Source organism: Podarcis gaigeae (assembly GCF_964106915.1).
Source record: "Podarcis gaigeae genome assembly, chromosome: 13".
Classification (NCBI taxonomy): Eukaryota; Metazoa; Chordata; class Lepidosauria; order Squamata; family Lacertidae; genus Podarcis; species Podarcis gaigeae.
This window is the reverse complement of record NC_139689.1, coordinates 18075259-18098175: the sequence shown is the minus strand read 5'-3', so window position 1 is coordinate 18098175 and position 22917 is coordinate 18075259. Positions and strand designations below refer to the sequence as shown.

The window sequence follows — 22917 nt, the reverse complement described above, 5'->3', positions numbered from 1 at the left end:
AAGCCACAGTACATAAACATGGAGAGACTGAAAGGACAGGTACTTGGAAAGAGACGAAGGAGTTAATTTTCACATAGTGAGGCACTTGTAGACGTCCAGTGAAATCCACACTCTCACATGCACCCAATGCAGGCACAGGGAGATGCTTAAAATGCAGGCATGCAGGTATCCACCTGTTAATATCACACATTTGTATGCACAGCCACCAAACAAATACCAAAAGGGCAGCAGCTTCATGTGCAGAGAGTAATCCACACCACCTCTCACATGCAGCTACAAAGGCAGGCAGGTGCTCAATTTACACGCATCAACAAGGGAACACTCGGCAACATACACAAATAGTTTTGAAGACGTGTACTAGCTGCCAACGTACTCCCAAACACTTGCTCTCTAGCATTCACTGAAGGAAGTGTAGAGAGAGTGCATTCAGGAACATAATGAGAAAACAAGCATGACCCAGTATTTATGGGAGCCTCAAGTAGGGGGATAATGGCCAGTCCTTTTACTCATTTCCAGTCAAAACTCCTTATTCCCACTTCTGCCCTTTGCAACAGAACCAGAAGGCTACAGCAAACACAAAACTTTAATTAGCTCTCTCCAAACGTCAGGCAACACTCAGGATAGAGACGGGAATCGTGGCTTGTTGAACACACCATTTCCTGCCTCTTGACAACAAATGTCTTCCAAGGCAAAATACATGTGAGCTTTCAGACTGCTTCCACCACACTTAAAAACATGACGCCTGCTTTCAGCCTCATGCTGCTTTGCAGCCTTCCACTCTAAAGTGGACAATGTTATCAAAGGTTTTTGCCCTTGCAGGGTTATTCAATCACACCCACCTCTAAACAATGCCTGAGAAAACATAAAAATCCCACTTGGATCATTTGGGCATCGAGTCAGGTGGTGAGGTAGTGAGGCATTCAGTAACTATGCCATTGCTAGCTCATGAATAACCTCAATTCATTGGCTGTTCCTGGGTCATCAATAAGACTAAAAGTCCATGGACCTTACTTCAGTACTGGAACTCCAGAGAACGTTGCGGCTTCAAGGAGGAGGCCTTTGTAGTGAACACTCCTTGGATTTTCCAGCAGAAGAAGTGTGCAAAACAGAGCCAGAATCCAGCCTTGCCAGAGTGCTCACTTGACATCCACAGCTGCTCGAGGGCCCCTTAGATTTTGCTCACAGTGTGGGCCTGCCTCTAGGTAAGGTACCATTAACTATGAGAGAAAAGTCCAGCAGGGGAGACAAGGGGAAGCCTCAGCAGCACAATAACCCTCATTCCTGGCTGCCACCCTCAACTGCTCAGAAAAGGCACCTCAAATTAGACCTCGCAGCAAGGCTTCTGACATGGTGCACATCAGGCCACAGCTTATAGCAGTCTTCTGCCACTGATGCTGAGAGAGGTTCTCCAGGGAGGCTCATCAATCTATGCAATATTGTCGTACACACGGACTACATCCAGGTTGTCCCGCAGAGCCTCCAGCAGCCGTGACGCCTGATCCATCTCCTCGTCCGATAACTGGGTGCTGACGGTCGGGATGAAGTCGAGGCCGGCAGAGACAGAACAGAGGCCCAGCAAGTCGAGCTTTTCACGGACCTGGCGCAATGTTGGCACAGCGCAAACAAACTGGGCAGAAGGGGGCAAAAGAAGAAAGGCATTCAGCCACAAACACTTCGTAGACTCGAACACAGTAGTGCAGCTACATGAGAAACCTGCCTCTCACCTTCAGAAACATCTTCTCGTTCTCATCTTCCTCCTCTTGGACATCTTCTGCTCCAGCCTCGATAGCCAGCTCCAGGGCCTGGTCCAAGGTGACGGCGTTGCCGGACCGGTTCTCGCTGCTCACCGTGACAACGCCCTTCTTCTCAAAGTTATGTTGGGCACCGTCGACAAGTTGTCCCCTGCGGGGAACACAAAGTGGGAGGCAGCAATCCGCCCGCCCCCAGCACGGACATTAAGTGATAGTGAACCACAAGATCTAAAAATATAAGAAGACGTTCAAAACTAGAAGCAGTATGGGAATACAGTTTGCTCAGAGGCTGCATATAGAACTCATGCCTGACGTGCAGGCCTCAGTCCTGTACCATACACACAATATTTAACCATGTTCTTCCCAGAGAAATGAGGTTCCTATGGTCCCACCTCCAACTTACTAGAGTACATTCCTCTCCTCCCAGAGAGAAACTAAAAAAACCCCAACCAAAACCCCCTTTATTGCAGGCTTCCCCAACCCAGGGACTTCCAAGTACTTTAGACTACAACTCCCATAAGCCCCAGCCAAAGCAGTCATGCTGGCTGGCAGCAGATGGTAGCTGGAGTCCAAAATGTCTCAAGGGCATCAGGTTGGGCAAGGCTGGCATTTTGACACACTCTGAATGCCAGCTCCTATAAGCCCCAGCCAAAGGTCACAGATGGGAGTCGTGGTCCAACAGTAGCAGATCCATGGTTTCCCCAGCCACTCTGGGCGGCTTCCAACAGAATATTAAAAGCACAATAAAACATCAAACATAAAAAATTTCCCTAAACAGGGCTGCCTTTAGATGTCTTCTGTAGTTGTTTATTTCCTTGACATCTAGTGGGAGGGCATTCCGCAGGGTGGGCGCCACTACCAAGAAGGCCCTCTGCCTGGTTCCCTGCAGCTTCACATCTTGCAGTGAGGGAACTACCGGAAGGCCCTCAGAGCTGGACCTCAGTGTCTGGGCTGAACGATGGGTGTGGAGATGCTCCTTCAGGTATACTGGGTTGAGGCTGTTTAGGGCTTTAAAGGTCAGCACCAACACTATGAATTGTGCTCAGAAACATACTGGGAGCCAATGTAGCTCAACGGCCACTCCCAGTCACCAGTCTAGCTGCCACATTCTGGATTAGTTGCAGTTTCTGGGTCACCTTCAAAGGTAGCCCCATGTAGAGCGCATTGCAGTAAGCCAAGCGGGAGATAACCAGAGCATGCAACACTCCGGCAAAACAGTCTGCAGGCAGGTAGAGTCTCAGCCTGCGTACCAGATGGAGCTGGTAGACAGCTGCCCTGGACACAGAATCTTCCTCACATGTTCCCCATCATGTAGAGATGAGGTGGGGAGAACAAGGATGTGTTGTCCCCACCGCCTCTGTCCTGCCCCTGATATCCCAGCCCCACAAGCATTGGAGTTGAATGTTTGCAGCTGCAATGCTGAAATGCATGGGGAATCTGCCTGAGTCGAAGAGCCATTGGAGGTTCAGCCCCAACAAGTAAGAGGTTGAGACGGTGAGGAACACAGAGGAGAAGGAGCAGCCAACATCTGCTGTCTGCCATCGCCATATGATGGGGAATGCTTGAACTTCTCCAGTCCAAAGAGAATCCAGAAAAGCCGCACTGTGACCACCAGGAAGCAAATAATCCAGACCCTCTCCTCCAATGCAGTAAGACCCTCTCAACCACTGCAAGCCAGATGTGTTCCCCACCCCCAGCCGACCACTTGACCCCCACACTAACCCGTGTTTGTTCAGAAGATGCCGGATTTCATTGAAGGACCTTTTCGTATTGTCCGTCAGCATCTCAATTAGTAGGGTGCAGCCGCCAGGCCCCCGCACCCCATACAGCAGGTAGGACGATTTGATTTTTTCCTACCGAAAGAGAAAAGTTGAAAAGAACAGTAAGTTGTATCTTGCGGGACAGACACACACACACACACACACACACACACACACACACACAGAGATGATGGGAGTTGTAGTTCAGCGTCATGTGGAGAATCAAAAGATTTTCCACTACTACTACTAACAATTTAAGTTTTGGGCAAGGGTGGCTTGAGGACACAAAAGATGGTGAATGACACAGACCAACCAACCAACCCCTTTCCAATCACTACCATTTCCTTGTTACCCCACCAGACACACACACACAAAAAACTTTCTCCTCTCACACAAAAGAGGTGGCACAATCTGCATCTGTGCCCTGGCTCCAAACAGCTCAGAAACGTACCCCACGGGCGAGTGCTGCTTCGATGGAGGCCTTGGGCATGCTCTTGCTGCGGCACTGCTCAATAACATTGGCGAGATTCGTGTTCAGTTCCGGATTGGGTCCGCCTTCTGGCAAAGACAATGCAGGAAGACAGAAGATTACCCTTAAACAAATGGTTTATCATAAAGCATTGTCTCGCTTCGCAGAATGATGGGAACGCAAGAGGGTCTTTGCCTTGAAGTGTTTACAATCGAAAATTCAGCGTAAGGAAGAAACACCATGGTCAGAATAATTGCCACGCACAGGAAGAACAAGGATATAGTTTGAGTGCCTCGCTTGTAATTCTATAAATCATTTAATGTGCCAATGCAAATCTAAGTTATTAATTGTGCAGCTGTTGTATAAGGGATTATTATTTTGACTGGAACGTAATTGAAACCAATAAGATTTTGGAATGCAGAAATAAAGAAAATCATCAAACCATCAAATCTAGCATGCGGGCGGCCACTTAAATTATATAATTCGGTATTTGAATGATTGGTATTGGTAATGGTATTATAATTTGGCATTGTTATAATGAGGCTATTATTGGACTGTAACTGAAAATTAATAAAAATAATTATCAAAAAAATAATAAGAAAACTCAGCATAAGGGAGGGGAATGTAGCCTAGTGCATTCTGTATAAATCTTGGGAGGTGGGGAACAGGAACTGCGGGGGTGGCCACTGACCAGATTTGTTGCTCCAGGTATGTGGGCAAAGCTGGGTTTCGCCCATACTTGCCAGAGACCGGGGGCACACTTGCCACGCAGCAAGCGGAAACATGGGAGCCTAGCTGTGCACTAGGAATCTCTGCTTCCATCGCAGAATAGCAACACAAATCCTGCCGCTGTACCTCTTACAGCCAGTCGGATCAACATGCTAAGCTTCTGGAAGACACGGGCCCGAGCTTCATCCTTTGGACCCTTAATGTTTTTGACCTTGGACCATTTGTTGTGTCCGGCGAAAGCAGCCCAGGAGGCGTGGACAGTGCGATGCGGGTGGTCTAGTAACATCAGAAGGCGTGGCCGGAAGAGGACACTCATCCTCACGAGACTGGATGCTACAGACATGGCTTGGATGGGACGGAAGAGGTTCTGTCTTGACCTTCAATCTTGGAAACAAATGGGGGGGGATGACTGTTGTGATATGGAAAGGCAGTTTTGAAAATGGCTCATTTTGAGGCTGGTAAATAAGAATCCTACAAAAAAAAACACCCCACAATCCATAATATAATCTACTGGAACATTGCTGAATTGCTACAGTAAATTCTGGAACCCACTCGAAAACCATGAAATAAATGGAAACTGGTCCCTAAGGATCTAGAGCAGGGCCAGGGTAGAGAGGGGTGTGTGAGTGTGTGCCAAGTTACCGTATTAACCCTGTTGTACAAAGGAACCATTTATTGTCATTGCTCCACACCCTTTTGCCTCTGGTCCTGAGAAGACTGCCCACAAGGAAATGTGGCCCTCAATCTGAAAAAGGTTCCCCACCTGTGATTTAATGAGACAAGAAGCTACTAAAAGGAGAATAAAAAACACAAAGATCAGCCTTATGGATGCGGGCAAGAACCTCCGTAATATGGAAAAGGAGAAGCGGCTTTCTCCCTTACACGACAAGGAGACGAATGCAAAGAGTTCACCGGCTCCCAACAGAACTCAGCAAACACACCTTGTGTCCAAAATGTGGGAAAGCCATCAAAAAAGTCCTGGTTTATAACTTTCTCCTATTGAGTGTTCTTAGCTTTCCTTTCCCCACTATTCACACTTTATTTTCCTCCAGATTGTTCAGCACAGGGTATTGGAGTAAATATTCACAGAATTCCGAAGCGAAAAGCGGCCAGTGCAGAAGGTTAAACGTGTTAAGGTTACGAGCCTCTTGATAAAGGGCAGACACAAAAATCACACGCATCCATCTTTTATCGGGAATAATCGACGATCTCTGGTTCTACACTCGCAAACACAAAATGCAGATTGCAATTAATTTAATTCATAAGCATTTGCACCGAAAGACAGAAGGAGGAGTGGGATCTAAGCTAGATTGTGACTAGTAGTGTGTCAGAAGAACTAATCTGCGATTCACTGCTGGTGAATCCAAGAGTTCTGGCTTCCATCATGCACTACAGTACATATATTTAACCCAAGAAAAGCCCCCCTCCCATTTTCTCTTCCACGCGAGGGTCCCAGCTTACAGAGGAATAGCTGCAGCAGCGTCGTGGAACTCCCCGGCATTCTTCCTGCAATAGCTCCGCCCACAGAGAGGCGGTACCTGAAATTAACTCTTTCCTCTCGAGCCCCATGGTGGGCCAACGATTCCTGGACTAGATGACCCTCATGGTGCCTTCAAACTCTACGATTCTCTAGGATTCTATCCTCCCTCAGGCGTGCCTTTATCAGATATTTATTTTTAAATTAGTCATGCAAGGTCTAAAGGTGTGGATAATAATCTGATGTCTAGTTTGGCCTCAAGGCACTTCGGAGTCTGGAAAAAGTGAATTGTGTGTGTGTCCCCATTACTGGCAAGTATCATTTCTTAAATGGGCTGGTGGAATGTGAAAGTTGTTTGGGACAACCAGTACATATTGTTACGGGTTGGGGTGACAAGAACCCCAGGAGGGAGAAATGCTATTCAGTTGACATTTAAAGACGAACAAAGCTGACTAAACAACAACAACAACAACAAAACAATACATGAACCAAAACACAGCCATCCTTCAAAATCTGGACTTCTCTGCAGGGCATTTATCCAGCCAAGTGTCTGTATGGAAATGCAAAAACTAAGGTAAACTGTGAGTAAAAATGCATTTAATTGTGAAAATGGCATACTGTACAAAAATGCATTCCAGGAGTATACACTATACAGAAGTGTGGTGTCCAGATCAAGTGAAGTTGTTGTTGTTGTTGTTGTTTAGTCGTTTAGTCGTGTCCGACTCTTCGTGACCCCATGGACCAGAGAACGCCAGGCACCTCTGTCCTCCACTGCCTCCCACAGTTTGGTCAAACTCATGCTGGTAACCTCGAAAACACTATCCAACCATCTCGTCCTCTGCCGTCCCCTTCTCCTTGTGCCCTCCATCTTTCCCAGCATCAGGGTCTTCTCCAGGGAGTCTTCTCTTCTCATGAGGTGGCCAAAGTACTGGAGCCTCAGCTTCACAATCTGTCCTTCCAGTGAGCACTCAGGGTTGATTTCCTTCAGTATGGAGAGGTTTGATCTTCTTGCAGTCCATGGGACTCTCAAGAGTCTCCTCCAGCACCATAATTCAAAAGCATCAATTCTTCGGCGATCAGCCTTCTTTATGGTCCAGCTCTCACTTCCATACATCACTACTGGGAAAACCATAGCTTTAACTATACAAACCTTTGTTGGCAAGGTGATGTCTCTACTTCTCAAGATGCTGTCTAGGCCTGTCATTGCCCTTCTCCCAAGAAGCAGGCGTCTTTTAATTCTCCCGTCTTTCAGGCGTCTTTTAAGTGAAGTAGTAGTACATTCTCCCGTCTTTCAGGCGTCTTTTAAGTGAATTCAGGCGTCTTTTAAGTGAAGTAGTAGTACCACTCTATTCTGACTTGGTCAGACCACACCTGGAATACTGTGTCCAATTCTGGGCACCACAATTTAAGAAGGATATTGACAAGCTGGAATGTGTGCAGAGGAGGCAACCAAGGTGGTCAAGGGTCTGGAAACTAAGCCTTATGAGGAGCGCTTGAAAGAGTTGGGTATGTTTAGCCTGGAAAAGAGGCGAATGAGAGGAGACATGATAGTCATCTTCAGATATCTTAAGCACTGTCACATGGAGGAGGGAGCATGCTTGTTTTCTCCTCCTCTGGACCAATGGCTTCCAGTTGCAAGAAAGGAGATACAGTACCGACTAAACCAGGCTTCCTCAACCTTGGCCCTCCAGATGTTTTGAGACTACAATTCCCAGCATCCCTGACCACTGGTCCTGCTATCTAGGGATCATGGGGGTTGTAGGCCCAAAACATCTGGAGGACAGAGGTTGAGGAACCCTGGAAACATTCAGAAAAGCTTTCTGATAGTAAGAGCTGTTTGACAGATCACGAGAAATGGTGAACTCTCCTTCCTTGGAGGTTTTTAAGCAGAGGTTGGATGGCCATCTGTCATGGATGCTTAAGCTGAGATCCCTGCATTTCAGGGGGTTGGACTAGATGACCCCGGGGTTCCTTCCAACTCCACGATTCCATTTGGGAATATTGCTTAACCAAAACCTGCAGGTGAGGCAAAATTGCGCATAGGAATGGGTGCGTTATTAGGAAGATTTCACCCGAAGAATGCTGATGAATTTTCATAAAGACTTTAAACAAGCAAATCTGCATGTGGAAATGTGGAGAGCTGAACTTCAGGACGGAAAGCGAGAAACTGAGAGTACCCAAAACGGACACGATTCGCCCATCCTTAGCCAAGTCAACTTCAGCACAAGAAGCTGTTAGCCGTATGCGGAAATACTCGAAGGGTTAAAAAATCAAATACAAAAGCCCTGAGCCTAGAGAGGCTCCGAGACACCCGTTGAAGGGGATGCAAAATGCTACGGCACTTTCCCGTTCCGCCCGAAGTGGGGAAGGAACTGAAAGTGGCTTTGGGTCCCCCTCGCGCGCCGCCCCCGCCCCCCGCCCCTGTCAGAGCAGCAGCAGCAGCAGCAGCAGCAGCAAAGCCAGAGAGGCTGCGCAGTGCGAGCCTCCAGATGTGGGTGGAGAGAAGCTGCCAGGAGGGACGCAAAAGGTAGGAAGAGAATCATTTCCTCCCTCCGAGGGCCACGTGGTTCCCCTTCTGCTCCAGAGTTTTCTGCTCCCTGGATCGGGGGGGGGGCGGGGAGCGGACGGGGGGGGTTGGGGGGTTGGGATCACACCTGGACTAGGGCTGCCTGCTTGCCCTTGCAAATGCACGCATACACTCCCTTCCTTGCTGTCTTTGGAAGGCTGCAGAAAGATGACCCGACACGCGTTTGTACACTCCCTTTTCGTAGATCCAGCTTGGACTGTATACCTATAGATATATATGCTCATAGGCGCGCACACACGCACATACGCACACAGCAGAATGAGGTGGGATCATTTCCTGGCATGGTCCGTCGAGATTTCGCTGTACGTACTACGAAGGACTGTCGACGGAGCGTGCCCTTTTTTAAACTTGCACGATGAGTCAAGGGCACCTGCTCCCTGCAAATCAGGAAATCGAAGCATCTTCGTTTGTTTGTTTTTAGCTTAGCTCACTGTCTCGGTTGTACTAGTTTTTTGACTGTAGGAAGTTTCTGACATAACGGGACAGTGGAACGTGTGAGTCCCCACTCCTGTACCAAAGACTGAAGTGGTACAGTCCTCCTGCATGTGTGGGTCAGGCCCTGACTGCCTTAGAGAAAAAGGTGAGGCAGCAATGCCTTGACCCAGGGGGGTGGGAGGTGGACCTATCACCAGGTTGGACACTGTGGGAACAGGATGCACAACTAGAGGGGACATTGGCCTGATCCAGCAAGGCCCTTCTTGTGTTCTTATCCGGTTCTGGCTCCTCTCAGAACGGCTCCCCAACATTGTATACATTTTGTCAGATATGACTTTTCTTTCTTTTCTGGAGAAGTGTTTCTCCATTTTCACTTCTTTTTTCATTTTCTTGTTCCCTACCACTATAGAATTTTGCATCTTTATAGGTTTATAGATAATCAAAATCAATCAATCAATCAATCAACAAACCCTAACCCTAACCCTAACCCTTCCACCTGGCTGCATTGAAAGCGAAAGATAAAATAGTTAGGCCCACTTCATCAGTCTTGAGTCTGTGACCAAGTGCAACTTGGTAGTAGCTATTATTTATTTTATTTATTGCATTTATATCCAACCTTTTTCTCCAAAGATCTGTATATGGTGGCATACATGGTTCTTCCCATCCTCAATCTCCACGACAACCCTGTGAGGTGGGTTAGGCTGAGAGGCACTGACTGGCTCAAGGTCACCCCACCCAGTGAGCTTCATGACTGAGTGAGAGGATTTGAACTCTGGCCTCCGAAGTCCTAGTCAGACACTCCAGCCACTACACCACACTGGACTAAGCACTTAAAAGCATAAAGCATTCTTCTCTATGGCTTCCATCTCATTTGAATGCTCTTATCAAGTGACAGTGCATGGACAGTGGTTGTGTCTGCACCAAAGGCCAAGATGGCTGACCACCATGTATAATAACTAGCAATTGTTGTTGGAAGGGCGAACAGGGTTATCAACTTGTATTTTACTTTCTCTGAGGGATCTTGTGTTATTATCAGTCATCACTGTATCTCCATGCCAGGGATTGTGACTCCACCCCCCCTTTCTTGTACACCTGGGGACTGGAATATTAGGCAGGGTGAGAATAAAAATGGAACAATCTTCAGATGAGCAGTCCTGGGCTAAGAGTGTTCCATTTTTCATGACAGGACAATGACTTCACTGCCTTACCACAGATTATTCTAACCGCAGGCCAAGTCAAGAGATTGAGAGGCCTTTCTCCTCAGCGTGAGAAACTGAAACAGAGAGAAAGCGGCGGCTGCATCAGTCCCTTGAGAAGCAAAGAGGCCAGACTTCAACGCCCACTCCCAAAATGGCGGCTCCCCAAGGAGAAATGGCAGACCTGACACTTCCATTGCCGGTTCGAGTCAAAATGGAGGCTCAGAGCCAAGCAGCGAGCGCTTCACCAGAAGGAAATGGTAAATTCCCCAGCGTAAGCCCCTGTGGCGCTGCCGAGGAGCTAGCGAGAGGAGCGTCTGTGCCCAGGGTGAAGCAGGAGCTGGCAGAGGAGCCGCCTCAGAGCTGGGATTGCCAATGGCAGCGGGCGTTGGAGGTGGTGCCCACTCCAGTGGCGGCCTCAGTGCGGGACAACCCACAGTTGCCTCCTCTGTCCCAGGGGGGCAATACTGAGGCCTACCTGGCCACCTTTGAGCGAGTGGCCGATGCTTCTCAGTGGCCTAGAGAGGAGTGGGTAACTCGACTTGTGCCTGTCCTCAGTGGCCAAGCCCAGCAGGCCTATTTTGGTTTGGATGCGAAAGACAAGGGCGACTATGGGAAGGTGAAGGTGGCCATTTTGAGGCTGGACAGCTACATGGCCACAGAGGCCCATCGCCAAGGCTTTCGGCACTTCTGTTACCAGGATGCCGAGGGGCCACGAGGAACGTGCCAGCAGCTCCAGGAGCTTTGCCACCGTTGGCTGAGGCCCGAGAGCCAGACCAAGGAGCAGATCTTGGACCTGCTGATCTTGGAGCAGTTCCTTGTCATCCTGCCGCAGGAAATGCAAGACTGGATCAGGGAACGTGGGCCGGAGACCTGTGACCGGGCTGTGGCTCTGGCTGAGGAGTTTTTGCAGGAGCAGCAGGAGACTGAGAGATGGGCCCAACAGGTATGGGACATAATCAGCCCTGGTCTTTTCTGGGGGTGCCGAGAGGGTTTCATGGGTTTGCAAACTAGAAATTGAATTCTGTCTAGCAGAAAGGGTGGGGACATATCGCTAGGGGTCTAATCAGCTTTTCATAGTGCAAGAGCAGTGTGAAAAATAGAGATGAGGGTACAAGTCATCTTGAGAACTGTCAGATTCCATCTTTCCCTGAATACAGTGGAACCTCGGTTGTCAAACATAATCCATTCTGGAAGACCATTCAACTTCCGAAACGTTTGACAACTGAGGTGCAATGGGCTGTCAGCAAAATCCATTGGAAAAAAAGGAAAAACGCCCCTCAAAAGCCGTTTGACTTCTGAGGCGCATTCGAAAACAAAAGCATTAACTTTTGGGTTGTCGGCGTTCAAAAGCTGAAACATTAGACTTCCAAAGGGTTCAACAACCGTTTTCCCACTGTATATGTACTGGGAGGGAAATACCCACAAACTATCAAGTAACAGATATTGAAAATTTTGCCTCTAAAAGCAGCGTAGATTGTGTGTGATGGATGCAGAGGAGACCAATTAAAAATCCACTGTAGCCCCATGTGGCCAACACAAAGTGGGCTGTGGTTTTGTCTGAAAGTGGGAAGGTTATTCCTCACCACAGAATTGCGGGGGGGGGGGGGGGGTTAAGCTTGTCAACAAACTCTGTTCATATACTAGCTGTGGTGATTGCATCACACACTGCTGGCCTCTTGAGGCACAGTGATAGCAGTTCTTTTCTGGTTTCATTCCCTACAAAGCTGTTGCTCCACTTTCCCTCGTCCAGTGTTTCTGCTCTGATAATCTGTATGCACCCTGGCTGCTAGCACTTATTTATTCACATCCTTCAGGTGGTATTATATTATTGATATTGTTATTATATATCCTGCCTTTTTCCAAGAACCGTACATTGTGGTCACTGTCAACATTTGTATGGGGAATCTCGTCACTTGGCCACAGGGAGTCTTGACCACGCTTTCATTTTTCTTCTGGCGAAACATTTCATTTCAAACCCATGCAATTGAAACTTATCTTTGTGCACCCATAATGGTTAGAAACCTGACTTGTTGAATACAGGAACTGAGCTTCTATGGGTGCCACTCGGCATCAGTTTCTGCACAATCTAAATTCTTTTTTAATTTATTTATTAACATTCTTATATTTCATCGGTAAACATTGTCATATTACATTACAGGACTTACTATAATTTCCAACATGTATACAAAAATTATATACAGATTTTATATACCTAAAAAGAAAATGAAACAAACAAACAAACAAAAGAAAGAAAGAACAAAGAAAAAAACAATTTCCCCCAAAAAATCATATACATACCAACACACTAGACTTCCTGTATATTCCTTTTTTACAAATGAATGTACTCTTATTATTATATATTTCTTTACATATTATCTAATACATTCCTATGTCAATATGTGCTCTTAGTCTTATTTCCCAACTCAGTCTCACTCCAACGTCAATCAAATGCCAGCATAGATAGTGAACCTTTACTGTATTTTTGAACATATGTTTTATATCTATCCCACTTTTCCATAATTTTTTGTTTTGAATTGCCTCTCAGGGTATTTGTTAACTGTGCCATTTCAGCAAATTCTTGTAGCTTGTAATGCCAGTCCGTTATTGTCGGGGCTTCTTGTTCTGCGCAACCTAAATTCAACCGTTTCCCGTTCTGTTCCTTTCAGATAACGGTGCCGATTGAGATGGTTATTGTAAACTCCCCCATTGTAGACCTGTCGGACTCGACACAGAGACATCTTCGCAGGGAAACCAAACCAGCTGACGAGGATAACAGCTTGCAAGGTAATCGCAACAGGAAAGTGCCTTGGAAGGATGGCTTTTCCATTTTTGCAGGGTTAGGTTTCTGCAATACAGCGGCCTTTAAGAAAACTGCAGTTCCCAGGAGCTCTGCTTGCCCTCCTTTCTTTTTGTTACCAGAGATGCCCAGGACTGAGCCGCCCAGGACTGAGCCCAAGATCGCCGGCATGCAGAACATGGCATGTTGGCGTCTCCACCCCAAACGCCCCTCTCTCTTTTTTCCCAACAGAAAGCTACTTTGCAAGCAGAGCTGTGGCCAAGGAGCTTCACCAGCCTGCAGTGGAGGAGCCGGGAAGGAGAGCTCCTGGAGGATTCGGGGAGGCTGTTTTCCCCAGAGGAGATCCTAGAAGGCCGCACGGGAGCGAGCGCGGCGTGGGGATGCAGCAGAAGGGGGGCTGCCTCTCGGTCCGGGTCATCAAGGACAGGGGTCTCAGAGGAGTCCTCGCCGACCCGGAAGCAAAGCGCCACCTGTGCAAGGAGTGCGGGAAAAGGTTCCGCAAGAGGTGGGACCTCATTCGACACGAGAGGATCCACACGGGCGAGAAGCCCTACCAGTGCCCGGAATGCGGGAACAGCTTCAACAGGAACACCACCCTCACGAAGCACCTCCTCGTCCACTCGGGGGAGAAGCCCCACCAGTGCGCTTACTGCGGGAAGAGATTCACGCGGAGGTCGCACGTCGTGAACCACCAGAGGCGCCATTCGTGGTAGGAGCTGCCTTCCGTTCCTCTCCTCTGCCGACTCTGACTTGCCCATTAGCCGCATCTTGTGGGGGTGGGGTGTGTGCCAGTAAGAAAGGAAGCATTTGTTGTTGTTGTTGTTTTTATACCACCCTTTATCTGTAGATCACAGGGCAGTTCACAACATAAAAGTACAATATAAAAAACACAAAATACAACAGCCCAATAATCCCCCCCACCCACAATGCCAAAGGCATTGATGTCAGTCAGCCAAAGACCTGGTGGAAGAGGAATGTTTTTGCCTGGCACCTAAAGGTGTACACTGGTACTTCGGGTTACAGATGCTTCACGTTACAGACTCCGCTAACCCAGAAATAGTACCTCGGGTTAAGAACTTTGCTTCAGGATGAGAACAGAAATCGTGCAGCGGTGGTGCGGCGGCAGTGGGAGGCCCCATTAGCTAAAGTGGTGCTTCAGGTTAAGAACAGTTTCAGGTTAAGAACGGACCTCCAGAACGAATTAAGTTCTTAACCCGAGGTACCACTGTATAATGAAGGCACCAGCCGAACCTCCCTGGTGAGAGCATTGCACAATCAGGGAGTCACTGCAGAAAAGGCCTGTTCTCATGTTGGCCCCCTCCAGACTTTTATGGAGGAGACACATGAAAAAGGGCCTCAGAGGATGATTTCAGGGTCCTAGTAGGATCATAGGGAGAGAGGCAGCCCTTGAGGCATTGTGGTCCTGAGCCACATGAAGAGGGTGGACTGAGAAACCTGTTTTGACTGTTGGTTGTTCCCCTTGCAAAGCTGCAATTCCCAGAGTGGCGTAATAGTCGCTTCCTCTTCCCAGGGAGTGTTGGGAATTGTAGCCCTGTGGGTAGGCCTCATCTAACAACTCTCAGAAAACCCTTTTAAAAACTACAGTTCCCAGGTTTCTTTTGAGCAAGCCATGTTACTTTATTGGCATGATACTGCTGTCAAATGATAGTGCAGATGTGTGCATGTGCTTGTTTACATGTGGGTGAACATTCAAGCAAGCCACCCCTCCCTTTGTATTCTGAAGTGGTACAACCCGGGAGCATCTGTTCCACACTTTCTGCATTCAAACTCAGCCTGAATTAGGGATAGCTCAGTCAGTAGAGCATGAGGCTCTTAATCTCAGGGTTGTGGGTTCGGGTCCCACGTTGGGCAAAAGATTCCTGCATTGCAGGTTTGACCCTTATGGTCCCTTCCAATTCTATGATTCTATGTATTTATCCCACCTTTCCTCCAAGAAGCTCAATGGGAGGTACATAGCCCTCCCCATCTCTATTTTTTCCTCACAACAACCCTGCGAGGTAGGTTAGGCCCTAAACGGCCTCGGTCCAGTATACCTGAAGGAGCGTCTCCATCCCCATCGTTCTGCCCGGACACTGAGGTCCAGTCCCGAGGGCCTTCTGGCAGTTCCCTCCTTGTGAGAAGTGAGGTTACAGGGAACTAGGCAGAGGGCCTTCTCGGTAGTGGCACCCACCCTATGGGACACCCTCCCACCAGATGTCAAAGAGAAAAACAACTACCAGACTTTTAGAAGACATCTGAAGGCAGCCCTGTTTAGGGACGCTTTGAATGTTTAACAGACCACTGTATTTTAATACTTTGTTGGAAGCCGCCCAGGGTGGCTGGGGAGACCCAGCCAGATGGGCGGGGTATAAATAAATTGTTGTTGTTGTTGGGCAGGGTATAAATAAATTGTTGTTGTTGTTGTTGTTGTTGTTGTTATATGGGCTGAGTAAGTGACTGACCCAAGGTCACCCAGGGAGCTTCATGGCTGAGTGGGGATTTGAACCCTGGTCTTTCAGGTCCTAGTCTGACACCAACCGCCACACTGCGTCGGCTGTCATTATGGACCAAATTTTGACAAGAAAACAAGGGCTGAATTTCTGTTTTCTTACAATAACACACCTTCTCTCCTTTTTGTTGCAGCCAAGGAAGGTCTTGACGAAGTTCCTGCTGTCTCCTGTTGGTGCGACAGATTTGAGCAGAGAGCAAAGGAATTTACTCCTGTATCCAGAGGTGAAGAGGCTGCAGCCGGGTGTTTGCGCTGGGAGGCTCAGAAGGCTGGCTATGCTGTTGGCAGAGGGGTGGCTTCTAGAGCTTTTGTTGCTTGTGTGCATCTCAAATCTATGATCAAAGGATGTCTGAGGGCAAGCAGCTTCCAGGGGGTGGGGAGGGGTGGGGGAGAAGGGTCTGTACTATCCGTTCTGTCATTTGGCAAAGTCGTGAAACTGGGAGAGCATCTTAAGAGAAAGGAAAACTATCCATTGTCATTCGGATCCAGAAAGGCGGCCCTGGGTCAGGTTTCATCTATTTATTTAACGTTATCATGGGATCACTTGCTGGAGCTGGAATATGTATCAGGACATGGGCAGGTGCCACTGGGAGGACTGCAAATTTTGAGCGTCTCACTCAACGTTTTTGTATCCAAGCAAGCTTTGCCAAGTCAGAAGTACACTTTCAGCACCTTGCTGTACCCATGCCTGAAACTGACCGTTCACATCATGGCAACAGCCCGAAGCTGGAAGGCACAGAAGGGAAGAGTGCTCTTGTAGGTTTCCCACATGCATCTGGGTAGCCACTGTGAGAACAGGATGCTAGGTGAGAGACTAGCCATTGGCCTGATTTAGTAGGTGCTTGTTTTGTTCTTAAGCATTTAAAAGGCAAAATATGCTCCAGGAGCAGAGGAGCATGCTGGACTGCGAGGGAGCCCAGGGGGAAATAGGGTACAGCCTAACTCGTGTATAAACTCCGGGCCTTGAGCTGGAAATAGGATTGCCAACTGAACAAGAAAAGCACTTTCCAAATGTGCTTTTGTGCCTTTATTCGTGGCATAAAATCAACCAGTTTCTCAGCATGGGGATAACACTACCAGTTGTGAATATCTACACATCCTGCTGCTGTTAAAGGCTTACAAGTGCAGCGGCTGGTTGGAAATTTGGCAGCCCAGGTTGGAAAGGGAGGGCTGGATGGGGAAATAGGAAACGTCTGGGCAATGGCTCTTGTTGCTGAACGCTTTACAGGGTCCTGCTGCGATTCCTTGGCACGGCTTACTACTTATGCAGGATAGTGACTGTGCCCCGTACAGGTTGAGTAATGCACGGTGTAACTGACTTGGCTGTCGGTGGTGTATTTTAACTTTTAACTCTCTAGAAATGGAAAATCAACAGCGCTTCTGTTTATTTAATAATTTATTCTCGTGTTTCCCAAAATGTGGTACAAAAACCACCTACAAAAAAAAATTCAAACATTAAAAAAACCAAGACGTCGCTTCTAATAAAACCTGGCAACAGTTGCTGTTGTTCCCTAAGCAGGATGCCTCTTGCTCTTCAAGGCTCTCATAGTCCTGTTCTATCTATGGTTGTGATTCCTAAAAGAGCAGATCAGAAGTACACGGATTATTTTTTTTAACATGTTGTTTATGGCAGGGGAGAAACTGAGCTTTCCTAAGTGCAATCTTGGATCTTTTGTTTAAAAAAAGCACAAAATAGACGCAAGCTTAAGCATTTGCAGATCTGTTCACATGGTCATTATGGGTAATTAAGGGTTTTTAAGTTTGTTGGGCTCATTTGTATATGCTCCTGGTTCCCCATATGGGCTTTATTTTAGCCTCTTTAAGATCTAGAACTCTGATTATGCTGGAAGAAGATCACATTTTAATGGAGGACCTACTTGTTCTGAAAACACAAAGCTCATGACTTAACGAGGATATGCAAACACGTAGATGTCCAGACCAAAGCCACTGCTCTCCTCCCTGGTCATGCCAACTGCTGGGGCCAAGCCCTGGTTTGGCTTAGCATTAACAAGTGAACTGGGCCTCTATAAAGCAGCTTTCAAAAATTAGTAAATGTACCCTCGACATACTTTAACAGTGAGAAGTCTCTGGCTGAACTTTCATTTCATTCACTTAGTGGCTTTAGGCGTGCCACCATTCACTGAGTCCTCTCCTATGCAATATAGGGATAATACCAGCCTAAGGGGATGAATTGTAAGTGCTTTAAACAGAGGAAGAAATTCAAGCAAATATAAAGTACAACTATTGCCTTAAGAACCTACTGTATTTTACGAATGGTCAAGAAACATGCCATTTCCTTGTTCTGTATGAGCAGCCAGTGCAATAGGCATGATATAAAATTGTCCTAATTTTGACCACATTCCAGGGCAGTAGTTGTGAGCCAGCCAGCATAGCCAAAGGGCAGCCATGATGGGAGCTGTATCCAGCAACACGCGAAAGGCCACAGGTTCCCCTCCACTACTCTTCTTTGGGTGCTTTTTCTTGCTCTTCTGGCCCCAATTTGCTCTGCTCTGCCCTTTCAGTGTTTTGAATGCCAGTGGCAGAATTCCCACCATTGTCCCAATGCACTGGAACATCCACTCTCCGTGGTTCCCAGCCAGAAAATCCTGGAGGACGGGAGCTTTTCATTCATCTTGCAAGTCTTGAGTTCTCCCACCCCTGCTTTTCTTATTTCATAGACATCCTGCTGAATCCTTCAGTCCTTTTATTTAATCATTTCACTTAAGAGAATTAATTATTTCACTTGTCAGTTGCATGATTCTGGGGCTGGAAGCTTAAAAGTGCCCAGATCCAGCTGGGGAAGAAGCAAACACAGGAGCTGACCCAGGGAAGAGGAAGAGGGCATGCTGGGATTTTCAGAAGGGTCACACAAAGTGTCGGAATTCCTGGGCTCTCTTCTGCTGCCCTAAGGACAAAAGGTCAGCCATGGACAGCTTTTGCAAAAGCACAGGACTCCTCCTTCACAACTGCAGCTCATTAGTCCAATGCTCCTGCAGCATAAAAGGAAGGAAATGGATTAACGTGCAAGGAACAACATAGCGGAGTGGAACAGGTGGGGCTTATGCCAGAGGTGATGTGGCCAAATAAAGGAGGGAGAATTTAAGCAGCATAGGCAGGAGATTAACTTGACTGGAAGGAAAGGGAGCTGGCTGGAGGAGAAAGGCGTATAAGGGACAGGGATGGGCTTAAATTATGACAAGGGTGTACATCTATCTTAGGGTTTCCATACAGCCAGAATTTCCTAGACATAACCAGAATACTGCAGTTGGAAGCAGTGTCTGGGGGGAAATCACTAAAATGCCTGGTAAAATCTGAACATATGGCAACCCACATCAGCAGTGTCGTTCTTGCTGATTTTCCTTAAAAATAGCGGACATTTAAAAATGTCCAAGTTTTTACCTGCTTGAAATATGGCAACCCTAATCTATCTGCTTGAACACAATATAGTTTCCAGCACAAACTAGTCAAATGTAGAAATAGCGTCTAGAGGCCTTTACCTGGGAGGAGGTGGGATCAGCTTCTAGGTTGCCGTAACAGCCTTTATGGTGACGAACCAGGTCCCCCCAGAGCACAAGATTCTTGCAGCTGGGGGAAAGGGGGAGAAAGCGGGATTTTCTCAGTGTGGTAGCTGGAGCAGGATGAGGCAGGCTCAGGACCAGCATTTCAAATTTTGTCAACCTGCTCCAACCTCTTTTTAATTCTGCCAGTGTGCAGGAGGAGTTGCTTACCCCGGGCACTGCCCTTCGATTGGCAGGAAGTGAAGCGGCTCTTTCTCTAGGAAAGCCCGAGACAAACAAGTCATATGAGCAGCCATGGTGCAGCCAGGGTGGAAGCAGTGCAAGGGGATGTCATTGTCACCATCCTGCAGGGGGGGAAAGAAATCCAAAACACAGTCCTCAACTCCTTCTAGCTTAAGCCCTACTCCAATAACAGACACAGGAGGAAACAGCACCAATTCCTCTATCATAAAGGCACACAGCAATGGCTGTGTTTCCCCCCTACTGTCAGAGGCAGGGTGCCTCTGGGTATCACCTGCAGGGAATCACCAGGGAGGAGAGTAGTGCTGCTGCACTCCTGCTTTTCGGCTTCCTAGAGGCATCTAGTTGGCCACTGCGAGAACAGGACTGGACTGCATCGACCTTCGGCTTGATCTAGTAGGGCTTTTGCATTCTCCAACAGCCTGTGTGTCCTGACTTCAAAGTTCCTATTCCCCCGAATTCAAATCTCCCCCAGATTATTTCAAAAATCTGGCAATGGACACTCATTCCATAGATCTCACCTCTCAAACCATTCAGGAATGCCGGCTTCCAGCCCTCCTTCCCTGCCCCACTCACTCCAATCCATTCTCCTGCTAAAGGAGAGGCGGGGAACCTTTTTGACCCTGATCTTTCTCTGTCCCCCCTACCCCTGCGGCCCAACTTTGACAGGTGTCAGGAGATGGAGTCAGGGGCAGGCCAGCAATAGAACATCTGGTGTCAATGAAGTTAACTCTTTATTCAAAAAAACCCAAACAATGCAGGGCTAGTGATCACAGCAACTCTTCCCAGTAGGTCTTGCCTCAAGGAGGCAATTGTGGGGACTGAAGGTCCCTGCCTCCCCACCACTCTCTAAGGCTTCTACTGCAGGTCCTTCCCCAGGAACCTGAGGCTCCTTGGTCTTGTCTCTCTTTGCTCCACCCTCTTCATTCCTCTCTATGTTCTGGGAGACCAGAAGAAAGGGGGAGACTCCCTGGCTTCTTCAGCAGCCTCCCCACCACTCCCCTCTGTTTCTACATCTGGACTGCTCTCTGCCACAGCCTCTTCCTGCTCACCAAGCCTTGTTCTCTCTTCAGCTTCTGACATCTCCCAGTCTGCTCCCTCTTCTTCAGCTTCTGACCACTCACAGTCATCGCATCACCACTCCCCGGGCTCTGAGCCTTCTTCCCTTCCCTAGCTAATGCCACTCCTCTGCATCCAGCCAGTCCATGAAGACAGGTGGGTAGGATACCAAATATGCTAGACCCAGCATTACCTGGAATTTTTTCAGACAGATGCTGCAGCGTTTTGGAGTAGCCACATTGACCTCTGAAGGTTTCACCCCCTTGGTCTTGACAGCTCGGACCTGCCCAAAAGCCACCGGCATGTGTAGCGGAGGTTCCAGGCCTGCAGGGAAGTCCCTGCAATATTCCTGCTTGAGCCAGCGAATGGTGAGGGGCAGACGGCACCAAGGAGCAGTTTGGAGCATGTGGGCTAAGACACGCAGGTGGAAGTCAAACTGACGCTCCCGCGAAGTGCGGCGGGTCACGTGAGTGAGGCGGCGGGAGGAGTGCGGATGTTGCCAAGCCCACTCAAACTGTGTGGAAGAGAGAGGAAATCAAAGGAGATTGCTTAGGTTTGTGGGGGGCTAGCAGTTGTGGGGAAAGGAACCCGACTGCTAAAAAGGAAAAGGAAGGTGAGCGGAAATTGAGAAGGGCCTTACCCGCAGAGCAGCCACATCAGAAGGGAAACCGTGGATGATCAGCACCATGTCCCTGCAAGGAAAAGGAAGGATAATTCAATTTCCCAGCATGCACAGCCTAGAAGTCTAGTTCCCAGTATGCACTGAAGTCTCCTCAGAATGGTTGGCCTAGAAAATGGACATACCGAGATGGAAGACATAGACAGAAAAGGAAAATTTGAATGTCAAAGCTCAGTAGTAGAATACCTGCTTTACCGGCAGAAAATCCCAAGTTCAATTTCTGATATGTCGAGTTAAGGCTGGCCTGGGAAAGCCCCCCTCCGTCCACCAAGTATAAAACCCTGGAAAGGTGCAGCCAGTCAGTGGTCGACAACTACTGAGCTGAATAGGCCAAAGGTCTGACTTGGAATAACCATAGCTGTCAACTTTTCCCTATTTTTAAGGGACATTCCCTTATTCTGAATAGGATTCATCGCAAGAAAAGGAAAAAGTTGACAGCTATGGGAATAACGCAGCTTCCTTGGCTGTTATGCATTACCAAGGACCACGGCCGCTCGTCTTCCAAGCCCCACCGCGTCGCTTCCCGCCATTGTGCTGATTGATGCGTCGCTCAGGATTGACAGTGAAGCCGACGTAGACTCGGCCATGGTAACGAGGGTTGGTGCAGTACAGAAGGTAGACCCCAAAGAAGTTGCACACTTCCACCACCATGGCAACCGCCGAGGGCTCAGGCACGTCCGAGGAGACCTACAAGGAAGGAGAAAGCAAGTGTTAGGCGAAGAGTCCCGCACTCTTCTAGCAGTACCTGTTGTTCCTCTCTCACCTCTGCTCTTCCTTTGCTCCGACGCCTTCCCGTTTTCCACACCGCTCAGTATAGGGCTGCCGCCTCTTCTCCTGGCAGGGCTCCTTTTCAAGAGATACGTGCAGGGCAGAAATCCAGCATCACTGCCTCTCCATGGAGGGGAGTCTTGGACATGTTGGGCTGCTGCTTGTCAACACAGTTCTTGGAGGAAGAACGGCCCAGCGAGGGTTCTTTATTGCCATAGAGGGGAGAGCTGCACCTATTGAACCTCTGCCTGCCATGCAGCACTACCGGAATATAGTTCTTGCTTTAGCATTTCCCATCATGCCCTGCGCCTTTCAAACAGAGGCCCCTCCCTTTCCCATCATGCTCCGCCTGAGCCTATCCGCAGTTTCCCATCATGCCCCGCACCCCACTTTACTGTCCCCATCTCGGTCCGCTTGCTACCCGTCAACCTTCCACCTTAGCTCCGGCTAACCGTTTCTTTTGAGTTCGGCCTCGTTTGCATTCTATTGGCTGCGGGGAAGATATGCCCCGCCCACGTGGGTAACCTCCCGCGAGAGGAGCGGGTGACGTCACGGGGTATGCAGGGAGCATAGACTTATTAAGAAAACCTTAAAGAGGTCTAATCGGAACTAGTGTCGATGAGTAGCCGAGAACATTTTTTTAAAGTACCTAAAAGCGCTTTTTCGTAACTTAGTTTTTCTTCATTTTCATCTTTAAGCTGTTTAACAGGGTTGCGCTGAGATATATCTTTGTTTACATTTGAGAATATGGCTTGCAACAATTACAAAAAAAACCAAAACACTCAGTTAAACGTTTCTGAATATTTTAACGAAGCGGTGTCAAACATGGAGGCGGTTTTATATGTCTCTAGTTCATTCCTCTGCACAGAAGTAAGCCCCAATTAGTTCAATGCGTCTGAGTCACAGGCGTAGGATTGCATCCTAAGCTTGCGGTAGCCTC

At 48.1% G+C, this 22917-nt stretch overlaps 3 protein-coding genes across 9 annotated transcripts; 1 reads left to right on the top strand and 2 right to left on the bottom strand.

Annotated features, from left to right (window-relative positions):
• Positions 1–565: 565 nt before the first annotated feature.
• TACO1 (translational activator of cytochrome c oxidase I) lies at positions 566–6242 on the bottom strand. 3 transcript variants are annotated; one of them, XM_083710485.1, is made up of 6 exons: positions 6171–6242; positions 4836–5093; positions 3963–4069; positions 3474–3604; positions 1725–1902; positions 566–1627 (listed from the first exon to the last, which is right to left on the bottom strand). In XM_083710485.1, the coding sequence occupies exons 2-6, from the start codon at positions 5050–5052 to the stop codon at positions 1427–1429; spliced, it is 834 nt and encodes a 277-aa protein (XP_083566611.1). In that variant the 5' UTR covers positions 5053–5093; positions 6171–6242; the 3' UTR covers positions 566–1426. The 3 variants fall into 3 exon arrangements, with proteins under 3 accessions (XP_083566611.1, XP_083566612.1, XP_083566613.1); XM_083710486.1 differs by lacking the exon at positions 6171–6242 and adding an exon at positions 5651–5726; XM_083710487.1 differs by lacking the exon at positions 6171–6242 and having other exon boundaries at positions 4836–5180.
• Positions 6243–8160: 1918 nt separating this feature from the next.
• On the top strand, positions 8161–17780 carry LOC310829344 (zinc finger and SCAN domain-containing protein 12-like). 4 transcript variants are annotated; one of them, XM_083707661.1, is made up of 5 exons: positions 8161–8713; positions 10438–11350; positions 13074–13191; positions 13436–13913; positions 15848–17780. In XM_083707661.1, the coding sequence occupies exons 2-5, from the start codon at positions 10559–10561 to the stop codon at positions 15861–15863; spliced, it is 1404 nt and encodes a 467-aa protein (XP_083563787.1). In that variant the 5' UTR covers positions 8161–8713; positions 10438–10558; the 3' UTR covers positions 15864–17780. The 4 variants fall into 4 exon arrangements, with proteins under 4 accessions (XP_083563787.1, XP_083563786.1, XP_083563789.1 ...); XM_083707660.1 differs by having other exon boundaries at positions 10395–11350; XM_083707663.1 differs by having other exon boundaries at positions 10422–11350; positions 15848–16288.
• SLX1A (SLX1 homolog A, structure-specific endonuclease subunit) lies at positions 17092–22506 on the bottom strand. Of its 2 annotated transcripts, XM_083707679.1 has the most exons (7): positions 21973–22506; positions 21688–21896; positions 21171–21222; positions 20724–21044; positions 19442–19575; positions 19211–19298; positions 17092–18703 (listed from the first exon to the last, which is right to left on the bottom strand). In XM_083707679.1, the coding sequence occupies exons 2-7, from the start codon at positions 21858–21860 to the stop codon at positions 18674–18676; spliced, it is 798 nt and encodes a 265-aa protein (XP_083563805.1). In that variant the 5' UTR covers positions 21861–21896; positions 21973–22506; the 3' UTR covers positions 17092–18673. The 2 variants fall into 2 exon arrangements, with proteins under 2 accessions (XP_083563805.1, XP_083563806.1); XM_083707680.1 differs by having other exon boundaries at positions 21688–22493.
• Positions 22507–22917: the final 411 nt, after the last annotated feature.